The 12151-nt window shown below is 38.1% G+C and overlaps 2 protein-coding genes across 5 annotated transcripts in view; one reads left to right on the top strand and one right to left on the bottom strand.

Moving 5' to 3' along the window:
- GABRD (gamma-aminobutyric acid type A receptor subunit delta) overlaps positions 1–12151 on the bottom strand; it is a 107429-nt gene that overhangs the window by 48417 nt on the left and 46861 nt on the right. The window lies entirely within an intron of this gene.
- The window catches only part of CFAP74 (cilia and flagella associated protein 74), a 46181-nt gene that overhangs the window by 22959 nt on the left and 11071 nt on the right, over positions 1–12151 (top strand). Inside the window, exons 20-26 of the mRNA XM_054801027.1 lie at positions 26–148; positions 1278–1399; positions 5360–5488; positions 8584–8671; positions 9287–9460; positions 10786–10919; positions 11724–12000. Coding sequence (XP_054657002.1) covers positions 26–148; positions 1278–1399; positions 5360–5488; positions 8584–8671; positions 9287–9460; positions 10786–10919; positions 11724–12000 — 1047 coding nt within the window. The remainder of the gene's footprint in view (positions 1–25; positions 149–1277; positions 1400–5359; positions 5489–8583; positions 8672–9286; positions 9461–10785; positions 10920–11723; positions 12001–12151) is intronic.

Raw genomic sequence — 12151 nt, 5'->3', positions numbered from 1 at the left:
TAAAAACATGTTACTTCTTGTTTAGGTTACTGAAGGTGAAGTTGGACCCTTCAGCTCAGTCAAACTTCAGATTATATTTGTCCCAGCTGTCCCTGGGGATGTGCGGGCAGAGTTTGTGATCACGTTTGACAACTCAGACTGCAAACCAGTGAGTGATTTTGCACAAGGCTTGCTTCAAAACACTGTAGAAAAAGAGTTTTAAATCCTCCTACTTCTGCTTTTCCCAAGAATTAAAATTGCTCAGAATCCTCTATTAGAAACAGGAGAAGGAGGTAGAGGATGATATGTGTATGAACATTATAAGAGATAACAGGTACCATGTGAGTATGTGTTATGTGGTTTCATGGGTGGTAACTTTGTAAATCGTGGCCATTCTTTCTGATGCAGTATGGTTATTAAAGCTGTTGATTCTCTTAAATTTCTATGCAAATAATCATGACATTCCCATTTTATCAGACATCATCCTGGAAAACATCTAATGTCCTAGAAACAAATATTATTCTTCTCTATTCCCAATCTACATAGTTTATTTTCCTTCTGATACATCAGAATTGGAATTATTTAGCATGCAGTAGTGAAACTGATGTGTGAAAGCTGGAAGAGATGACAACTTTAGTTACCACTTCAGCATATTTTGATTCCATACTTTATTGGAAGCCAAATTCTGCCTGGGAACAGTTCACAGAAGCTTGCCAAAAAATAAAGAAAAATCTTCCAAGAAGCTCAGTAGGCCAGTCTTGGCCCTCCCTGCGCTCTACAGATGGACTAGTCTACAGAAGGAGCTGCAGGTGCATACTGTGGGACCTGTGGGTACCCTCTCTTGCAGGATCACTTCATCCAAGTCTGAGCTATGCGGTCACTGATGTCAGACCTTAGGTCATTATAGGAAGCGCAGCACTGTGCTGCCGTGACTGTATTTCTTTGCTGGCTAAACAAGCAGCAGTCTCTTGAATTTCTCAATTATGGCACATTTACTTAAGCTAGATGCACTTTAAATGTTTATTTTCAATATCATGGACAGCATGCTATTCCTTCGTGTTCTCTGTCAAAGAATCCAATCCAAAGTATAATTCTTTTTTCTGCTGGGACATCATAACATCCTGTTTTTATTTTACAAATTATTTTCATAGCTTTGCCTAATTGAAGAACCTGTTGCAATATGAATAATAAAATCTGTTACTCAGCTGTAGCTTATAGCAGAAATTTGTGCTCTGTCTAGATCAGTAAGAATTTGAAACTAACAAAAATAATTACACCCTTGATTTATGTATTAATAGCTGTGCTTCAGTGCCATTGGAGTTTCTATTGATGTGCCAGTTTGGGTGTGCAATCCCAACATTGATTTAAAGATCTGTATGTATGACCGACTTTATCAGGATTGCATTGTCATTCAAAGCAGGTGAGCTACCCTTTCATTATCAGCTGCCTTCCAAAGCTGAATAACCAGATCTTAAGTCACTAGGCGATGTCTTGAGGTTTGGTTGTTACAGACTCATGTTGTCATCCTAGGAAGCTGAAGAACAGTTTGGTCTTTTCCTTGGCGTTTCAGGAGGACATCCTGATTACAAGCCCTCTGAGTTCCACGCTGCTGTGGAAACTGGACTTGAGTATCCTGCTATCCCAGATTCCCAAGACCAGCCATAGCTGTGAAGTATCTGGCTTAATAGATGCCTTTCCATTCCTAGAATATTCCCTGTATTGGACCTGTTCTGTAGTATAATTGTAAAGTCCCTGGGGAATAGCAACCCCACAGGGTTTCAGCATGTGGAATTTGCACACTAAACATTAGGGAGATAAATGTGTCTAAAATTAAGCGCACATTGGGTGTAATTGATTCAGCCAGGAAATCTTATGAAAGATTATTTTGTTATTTCTTGGCTATTTTATTTTAATTAAAGTCCAGGGGAGATTTATGATCTGGAAGCCAGCCTCATACCAACTGTTCTTGATTGAGAAGGTCAGTCACCAGTCTTTCCTGACTTGGGATATGATACTGGATAAATCATGTCAGTCCTTTTGCATTTACTATAAAATGGGAACTGTGCAACTTTTCCTAGCCCGTAAAGGGATTAAACACTGTGCTGGAGTGACAGATAACTTGTAAGTACACAGATAGTAACCAAATACCAATTTACAGGGGAAAAAATATCTGGGTGTTTCTGTAGTCCAAGTCAGTAATGTCTGAAGACTGGTTCTGTACTGTAATATAAAGGTAGTATTTGGCTCCTAGAGTATTTTGGCTCTCAGAGAGTGGTTACATCACCTTTTACTCTCTTAACTGTCTTCAGGTGCTGGGTGTCTTCCCTCTACCTCATGCAGTCACTATTGAATGCTTATTTTAACAATTTGCATTTCTTAGATTCCATTTAAATAGGATTGGGGTGGATTTGTGGGAGGGTGGGGGAGAGATTGGTTCTGTAGAAGGCATCCATTCTAAACCTCTTACCAGAATTACAGACTGCAGAGATTCTTCACAGTTGGAAAGAAATGAGTAAAGCTGTTATCTCAGAAATTCAGCTTACAGATATGACAAGCACAAGTTGTTATGTAAGTGATTTTACTTGGTCTAGATAACCCAGGGATAAAACTTACAAGTATAGAAGCAGAATAACTCTCCTTATGACAACTTAAGATTTCAAGAGGATCCCAAAGATAGAAGCTGTCAAATTGCTTAGGGCGAAACTTCTTAACTGAGGGAGAAATTCTGCTGATCCTTTGCCACATTTCACTATATTGAGAGCGCTTAGTATGTAGTATACTGTCCTTAGTATCTTGGCAAATGGAGTCTTTGATTTATCACCCAATTTTCCATAGTTAGGAAAAATTGTCTTTGTTATACAGTCATTTAGACTGAAATTCAAAGTATTTCATGTGCAGGAATATCATGTCTCAATTTTTATCCTGCAAAAGTAGATAGATTTCATCATTCAGTTAGATGTGGTGCCTGAGAAGTTTCTTCCTCTAGTAGCTATTGAAATTTGTCTGTAGTGTATGTCAGGAAGAGGATTCCTCATTGTTACATAGTACATATCAAACCATTTCTCAAACAGAATGAATTTAAACTGCTGAAAATAGCTATAAATCACTATCAGTCAAGAACAATTTCTTAGGTTACACCAGTAAGTAGCTGTATTCTAATTGCAATAGTGAAAAACTGGGGAAAGGTGGTCTTGCTAAGGTCGATGGTCTGGAACTATGCACGGACAAAGGATCCAGAGTCAAGGACAATTATCAGGCTAGCAAAGAAGCATCCAAACTGCTGGCAACATGCAAACAAAGCTAATAGTTTGTTACAGTGGCTTTATGTGTGAACTGTGTATCAGCTAAAGAGCTACTACAGTGCTGTGAACCGGTCACTGAAGGAGACCCAAGGTAAGGTTACCACAGCCCGGCTGAAAAGGCTGCTTGTCTAACAACCACTGAAATGCCTGAGCTAGTGAGAACAAAGTTCACATCCAGTAGATGTGAAATCTTAGTAGCACGACTTCTAGAACACACATTCTTTAATTAAATTTTAATTTGATACTTAAATAATCCTGCTACTTAGGAATATTCTTAGAAGTTTCTACTCCAATCCCTAACTAGTTACAGGAGAAAAAGGAGAAAAAAAAAACCCCAAAACTAAAATTTGTAGCAAGAGAAGTCTTTAGATTTTTGGGGCACAATCTGACCCAGACTTGATGTGTTACTATAGCCTTTTGTTCACCACCTGTACACACAAATATCTGACTGAAGCAGAGCAGAAAGAACTTTGTGTCTTATTGCGGCTGCAATCCATGATATTGTAGTCGTAGCATAAGTAGAAGACCAAGTTTTCAAGTTAGTTAGGTAGCTCTGGCACTGAAGTGACCCAGCAGGCTCTGTAGAATTGCAAAATGTTAGTTAATACTGTTTTCGGTTTGGGTCTTGGTTGTCGGGTTTTTTTCTGGTCACATAGAATACAGTAATCAGGAAGCATAAATAAGCAGCATGAAGGGTGAAAGTGTCTTAGCAGAATCCTGTTCAATATAAATCACTTTGAAAAGTAATTTCTTTGGCAGGTTATAATCTGTGCTGATTTAATGAAGTAGTATATAGTTCCCTTAGATTGTCAACAGTCAGAAATCATTCCAGGCTCCCAGTACCACATGCTATAGCTGTTGATTTAGAGCAGACCATCTGGACTGACAGCTTGTAAACCAGTCCAAGAGAAGGAAAATGACAAGCTGAAATATTTGTAAATTGCTCGGCAATTTTGCACTTAAGCATAAAATTCCAAAGCAGGGTATGGTCTGTGGCTATCGCTGTATTATAATATGGCCAGAACTCAGTAAACAGGGAGATGTTTCCTACCTCCCAATATGCCATTCACAGGGCGAACTGATAACAAGTTTTAGCAGAGGAAGTGGCAGTACCAGCTTAGCCACACTATGACTTCTGGTCCTGTAGAATCTCTGCTGTTAGAGGGGAAGTTACAAGAGATCTGTGGATTCACATTATTTAAAAGAAGGCATCACGGTTTTAGGGAGAAAAAACAAAAGCAGTAGTGCTCTCAGTGCATTTCTGGCATAAGACAGCCCCTCCTTCCCCCCAAGTTTGAGGTGGTTTTCCTGTCTGTACAGGCTTAACTTTTGGTATTGAAGGTTTTGAGATAATTATGCTGATAATGAGGATGAATGGAATTCACAAACTGGGTACATGTTGATGTTTTAGGTGTATTATGCTCTTTCAGGTTCATTCTTATGATTCTTCTGACTACAGGCTGGGATGTTAAGTGCTTGTTAGCCACTTAAGCAGCATCTAGTATCCTTGGCCCCACTTAGGGGTGGCTCGTCTTCATTTTCTGTTTCTCAGACAAAATAACAGGATTTTACTTGAAGCATCCCACCCACCAATTGTTATATAACCTAGATCCAACATTACAAGACAACTACTCCTTTTCCACCTTGAGGACCAATTAGTTGTCTCAAACATTAAGTGATTGATTCCTATTGATTCAGATAGAGGGAATGTATGTTAGGAGCAAATAAATTAGCTGATATTTCATGATAATTTGGCTTTGACTTTCCCCTGACCTGACTTACACTCTGCTGCACTTTGACAATCAGCTGTGTATATTACTTTAAATACGGCTGGTTTACTTATAGTACTTCCAAAATCTTGTTTTCTATACTTAAAAGAGAATATAACTGTGTGATTTGCCATAGCAGTTTTACGTGCCTATCATTTTCAAAGGAAGTTTGGAATTGTTATAATCGTGATGTAGAGTAGAGATGAAAGGAGGGGGGGGTGCAGGGGATCAAACTGCAAGAGGAAATGTTGCTGAGTTGGCAGTATGGGTAGCCTCAAAGCCACCTAAGCATGTCCGATCTGTTTGCAGAGCAAAAACCACACTGCGTTTGAAGTTTGAAGTATGCAAAGAATTGAGTAAGCACATGGAGCTGCTTCCAAAAACAGGTTACATTCAAGCTCAGTCATCCTTCAGTGTGCAACTGAAGTTTCTGCCCAGGTAACCTAACAACATTAATCTTTTTGGTATATAAGACAGTATCTATAGGAGGCTGTCAGTGGAAACCAGAGCAGGTCAAAGTCTTTAATTCCTTTGCACTGTAGCAGTCTGGACTTCACGCTGCTGGTGTCAATGCAGTCCCAGTCTCCCCCCTATCTCCCCCTTAACAGTTGCCAGATGCTCAAGGAGGAAATTAACTTGGATCACATACCTGTGAGGAAATGCTTTTCCTGTGGTGACAGCAGCAGTGTGAAAATCTTAGCAATTGCATTCCTGAGAGGCTGCTCCCATTTCTGTGGGGAAGCTGCTCTTTGTATAAGAGAGAGCGAGGTTATCTAGGCCAGGTGGCTACTTCATGGATCACTGATTAAATAATTTCTGGACAAGAACTCCTGTGCTTGCTAATTAAGGTAAGAATGGTTGGACTTCCTGTTTGTATCTCTCCTACCCATGCACATTTTTCTCCAAAATATGAATGTATTGATCTTGAATTTGTGGCAGTTCATATGACATTTTCTAAGATGCTAAAAGCCTTATCCCAGCAAGTTTCTCTTCTCCATTTCATGATACATCTACATATACAAACGTAACTCAATTATAGGAAACAAAGAATTCCAGTTTTTAAAAATTTAAATATGGGACCTCCTGTTGACCACTACTAACTTTTTTTTACCTTGTCATTGCCATTGTAAAGAATTTAGCAGGGCATTTCTTTTCAAATCTAAATTAAATTATATAGATCTCAATTCTGACTTAGAGCCAAATACTTTGGTTACTTCTGCATTGATTGCTGCTGTAAACCTGCAGCTTTTTTCATATAGGTTATCTAGTCCTGTTGATGTAAGTATATTTGGATTTTCACTGATGTGCTCAGCATCTCTGGATTCTAAATTGAGAGTCTAATCACTGATTTTGCAATTTCCACCAGGTTAGTATTCAAAGAACTAAAAGTATTTACAGTTCTTCCAACATCTCAAATCCTATCAGATTACAAGAACGGTAACCATTATGACATTTTTCAGTTCCTAAACTTCAGATGCTGTAAAGCACTGTTACACTTACTGAGTGGATAGAAACATAGCTTGGATTTAGAGCATTAATCTTTCTTTGAAAAATGGGGAAGCTTCAGAAAGGAGATTTGATGAGATTAAGGCATTTCTGACACAAAATAAGTATCTGGCTGTTTCAGTATACAGATTGGTTTTAGAAGACCTAACACACAAGGGAAGGGAGCGTCTGACAGAGGAGGATGAACTTGCTACAAGCTGATGTGAAGTACTGAGCTAGTGACACATTTCTGTAAATGCCTCCTCAGTGACTTAGAAGCTATATTAATAGAATTGTATTAAAAGTAATACAAAAGTTAAAGTAACGCTCATTCAGCAGTACTGAGTGAACAGATAGATGACTGAAGGCTTGGGAAGTTCTCCCGAGTGCTCTGTGCACACTGAAATGCTTGGTCAGATGTTACAATACCCAGAACTTTCTGGGTGTTTGAAGCAGACATTTTCTGTTTATTTGAAGTCAAGTTCTCTAATCTGCTGACTTTCAGAATTCCCAAATACCACATCTTTTAGCATTTGGAACTAGTCCTGCAGATGTTGGCAGTCTAAATCTGATTTGTCTTTTACACTTCTCTTTAACTGCTTTTAAGCATAAAGATGCCATTTTCAGAGAACTATCGGAAGGATTTTGGTATCTTTTCCCCAAGGCATAACAGCTAATTTAGAGTCCATCACTGTGTACGTACAGTTACAATTATTTTTTTTCCCTCTGGATTATTTTGTAATAGATTAATTTCTTCTGCTATTCTGATGTCCTGTGACAAAGTGGAAGCTGATACTTTATTCCTACCTTGCATTTAACTCCAGTACCTATCTTTAAACAAGTTAGAAGGTGATCTTCAAAGGTATTGCTAAAGTCACATTTCAGACTTGCAAAATAACAGCCAGCAAGATGTCAGATCACCATGGTGACTGAGTGGGTGCTATTTATTCATTAACTATTCTTTATCAATACATTACAAAGTTGCATGTAGTTCCCGTAGTAGTAGTAGGAACATTATCACTGTATAGACCTAAGAACAGGAAGCAATTCACTCTGATGCTGTAGAAGACTATAAATAGACCCAGCAGAGCTAAAAATGCTAGAGCTTTTGTATTGTCTTGTCTTTGAAATTGAGCTTATTATAGCAAGATGCTTCAGCTACAGAAAACCCGGATATTTCTTATAAATTCCTAATCGGGTATATAATCAGACACTATTGGTCTCCGAGTTCGTTTCACTTTATTTATGTCTCTGTGCTTTGTGCTACAGTTGGTTCTGCCTCAAACTGGCTGGTAATTAACTAACATCAGTGTCAAAAGGAAACGACTACCTAGGTTGGGTTGGTTATGTGCTGTGGTTGCAGCAAAGATGCAGAAGGCTTGTATTCTGATTATAAAGTAAGCTTTAAATTTTTCAGAATTTTAAGGGATTGGATTGCATTTTAAAAAAGGATAAATGGATGCTGACCTCTGCGAATAACTCCCTTAAACTCCTGTGTGTCCAAAATCCTATATTTAAAAAAATTAAAATCCAACATTAACGTCCCAGGTCAATTCTTCTAAGTCCATTGCTAGATACCCTTGCAATCCATGCATACCTGCTCAGGGCAGACTGTCGGGAGGTATGCCATTCTGTAGGAAATCTGTGACAAGTCCATAATAGTTCAGATCTGACTGCATCTTCTTTTCTGTGGTCAGAAGGTGGAACTTCATAGGTCACTAATTTTTCATTGGCATTTTCTTCTACCATTCTTCCACCATTTCCCCTAATATTTGCACGTTCCTCGCATACAGGACTTTAGTTATACTTCACTTCGGGGAAGCATTGGAGTTGATGCTTAACCAACTACATACACGAATACTCCTATTTGAGCACAAACGCTATGTTAAGATTAAAAGCAGTGAATAATAAAATTTTTAGATCTTAAGTAACAGGTTTGTTTGTTTTCTTTTTGTTCAGAAATACATCCATCAGAAGTTTATTATTCCCCTTAGCTAGAAAATGGTCAAAATATTTTTATGAAACCGAAAGTACTTTTTGTTTTTTAGGCACTCTCTTCCTGAAGATGCAGGGAGCTATTTTAATGAAGAGACAAGAATTCTGGAAGTGCCAGTGACAATACTGATTGTGGATAAGGTTAGTGGTTTTTATTACGCTGGTTATCAGAATGACAGTAGATGTAAATTATTTTAGTGAATGTTCACTTTATGATACCTAATCTTAGATTAGTTCTTTACTAGTTGAAGTCCTGTGATAATCGTAAAAGGTGCTTAAAGTGATAATACAGATTTGATAGTTTCTTCTTGTCAGCATGTTTACAGAACTTTACAGACAGTTAAATCCTTTCTAGGTAGTGTTCATCTATTCCCTAGTAGTTTATTTTGTACTAGAGAGTTATCAGATACCACAGCACAATCTTTTTATTCTGATCTGTACTGCAGATGTAGCATATTCTTAGCGTTTACATTTCCTGGATATGTAGGTGTGATTTCATTCTAGCATATGGAATTTGAGATACAGATAGTATTTTTTAAATTTTGCTTATCAAAGAGACATTTCCTATTACTTATTTTTGAAGAGCAATGCGGCTGAAGTTCAAGATAGATATGTTACATTTACATTTGTTATTGTCAAGGAATAGAGTAGAATAAGTTTTCTGCAGTTATCTTTTTGGATGACATTTCACTTAAATCCTGTCCTTACAATGCTACAGATGGAGATTTTCATCCTGTGCTTTTGCATTTGTTTCAGGCTAAAAAAGTTAATGTTACTGTCCATGCAATTGTTACTACTTCTGATTTGGAAATCAGTCCAGCACAAATCAATTTTGGATACTGCACAATCTATGAAGCTGTGCAGGCAAATGTCACGCTAACAAACAAATCCATCTTGCCACAAGAGTTTGGATTTGTGGGACTTCCAGAGGTATGTAGTTGTCCCACACACACCTCTTCTTGTATTTAAATATATTTAATTATTATGAAAACACGTTTCAATGTAAGTGTAAATAAATCATGACTGTTTCTTGCAAACCCATGGAAATACTTCTGCCTGCAGCACTGTGGAAACACGCAGATTAGTTCTGGTACCGGTTTATTTAAATTTCATCTTATTATACCCTAAGCATTTTCCAAGCAGTATAAACATCTTTGAGGAGATTTTCCTATTCTCCCCTACGTAACATTATTAGCCTAACTTTATCCTATTAGAATACCTATTTCTTACACCAAGAAATCTGCTAACAGAATACCTGGTGCACTTTTCTTTCAGACTCGCAGGTCGCTTATACTACTAAATAAAACAGGCTTAGGGATGTTGCTTTTGCCTTGAGGCTGAGGAATATTGCACAGTTTGCATCCAAATACCTAAACGCTTTGTCTTTAAAGCAGGATGGCTGTGTCCAAACAGCTTATAGGGAATCATCCCCTGAACCATGCCTAGGTATTTTCTGACTGACTGTAAATTGACGTGGATGCTAAATTAATCACAGGAGCTGCAGTTTCGTGTGGGCTAGGTCTACTGATTTTTTTTGTTCCCAAAAAGTTAGCTGTTCAAGCTCCATAATAGCATGATGATCACAGTGTGAAATAGTTTGGCATATTGGAATCTGAGCTAGAGGAGCCTGACATTTAATTAGGCATTCTTCCTTTCTCTGCTGTTTTAGGGATTAAAATCAAGGAGTTAGCTAAAAGAAATTGGAATCTTCAGCTTCATTAAAGCTTTACTTCACAGCATGTGTTTCATGATTAGCTTAAAATGTGACGGGGAGACATTCTTGAATCATCATCAACTCATAAACACAAACCAATATACACTTGTAGATATTAAACTGGTACTTTTCACTATGGTATCTGCACATCATACAGGAATCAGCTCTTCAAAGATACAGGGGGAACTGTTGAGATTCTTATCCTATTTCATTCAATTGTCTATGAAGAGTAAATAAACATTAGGGAAAGGTGATTACCATAGATGGTAAGAAGCTGGGGAAAAGAGTCTACTGAAATCTGAGTTAATGGATTTGATGCCTTTCAAGTTACTTTGAGATTAGAAATCTGCACGTCAGTCAGACACCAGTCACTAACTCAAATGAAAGCTGCTCACCAGAAGGTTTCTGTTTTCCTGACACTTGTACATTTAATGACAATTTTTTTATCTTGCCAGTGATGTCTTATTTAATAATTTGATAACTTAATTATTAATTTCTTATTTTAATAACAACAATAATTTCTTATCCTGCCACTTTGAAGTTTGTTGAAATTCAACCCAGTGATGGACTTGGAATTCTTCTTCCCCTTGAAAGCCTGAGGTTGGACATAATCTTTAAAGCTAACAAGGCAAAAGAGTACAGCTTTGAACTAACCTGCAAGTCAGAGATTAATAGGTAAGTTAAGAAACTATTTGAGTAGTAGGTAATGTAGAAGTCTAAATCACACTGGATTTCCACTGTTAAGCTAGTTCAGAAATTAAATCCCTGCCTACTTTTGAAGAGGTAAGGCTAGGATAAAAATGTGAGGCAGGTAGGAATTCTCCAGTTGACAAGAGTTGCTCAGTGCCTGTTAGTTTCATGCTTCATTTACATGTCTGTCTTTACTGAGATGACTTTTCCTATCCCGCCAGAAACTTATACTTGTCTAAGCTGCAAGTTTGCTGCAGGTCATCTTAACCTGCAATGATCTGCTTGCTTTTTCAGCAGAATTATTAAAAGATTATTTTATTTTGTAAAAATGCTTCATACATTAAGCTAATGCTACTAAAATAATGATGGTATAAACTTTGATTGACTGGATGTATTTCCAGAGGCCCTGGCACAGGTTGCCCAGAGAAGCTGTGGCTGCCCCTGGCTCCCTGGCAGGGTTCAAGGCCAGGCTGGATGGGGCTTTGGGCAACCTGGGCTAGTGGAGGGTGTCCCTGCCCATGGCGGGGGGTGGAACTGGGTGGGCTTTGAGGTCCCTTCTGACCCAAACTGTTCTGTGATTCTCTGAAGTTCATAGAGGAAGAATTCAAGTAGGGACTCTAGCCAATTGTGCATTAAAAATAGATAGTATTATTGTTCATCTTTAGGCAAAATTCCCATTGCAAGCTTGAAATTCTGCTTAAATAGGGACTACAGGATTAGTTCCCTATTTTCCGGGCTGATTAAGAGACTATTTTATGCTGAGACAATTTATCATGTGTTTATTTTTAGACAATTCAAGCTGTCATGCAAAGCAGTTGGAGTCCACCCACCTCTTGAATTGTCTCATTCCTTAGTTCAGTTTGCTGCAACAGCTTTAAATGGTGTGTCTACAGCAACTCTGTATGTGATGAATTCCCACGTGAGTGTCAACCACTTTACTCATGCCGTCCCAAGAATTGGCAATGGGGAAGTTGCCCCTGTTGGACCCACTTCATTTGAATTCTGTGTGCCAGAAGACTGTCCAGTGACAATCACGCCTTCTGTTGGAACTGTGTTGCCTGGGAAGGTAAATTCACCTTAAAAGTCAAGTATGCTGCCAAATCTTTTGATCACCTACATCCCTACAAATGCTGTCACTTGTAAATAAAGCTCAAAAAGTAAATTATTATTAGAATAGCTGGAATATTTTCTACTGTTTGAAATAATGTTTTAAATCG

Source organism: Grus americana, chromosome 21 (assembly GCF_028858705.1).
Source record: "Grus americana isolate bGruAme1 chromosome 21, bGruAme1.mat, whole genome shotgun sequence".
Lineage (NCBI taxonomy): Eukaryota > Metazoa > Chordata > Aves > Gruiformes > Gruidae > Grus > Grus americana.
This window is presented reverse-complemented; position numbering and strand designations above follow the sequence as displayed.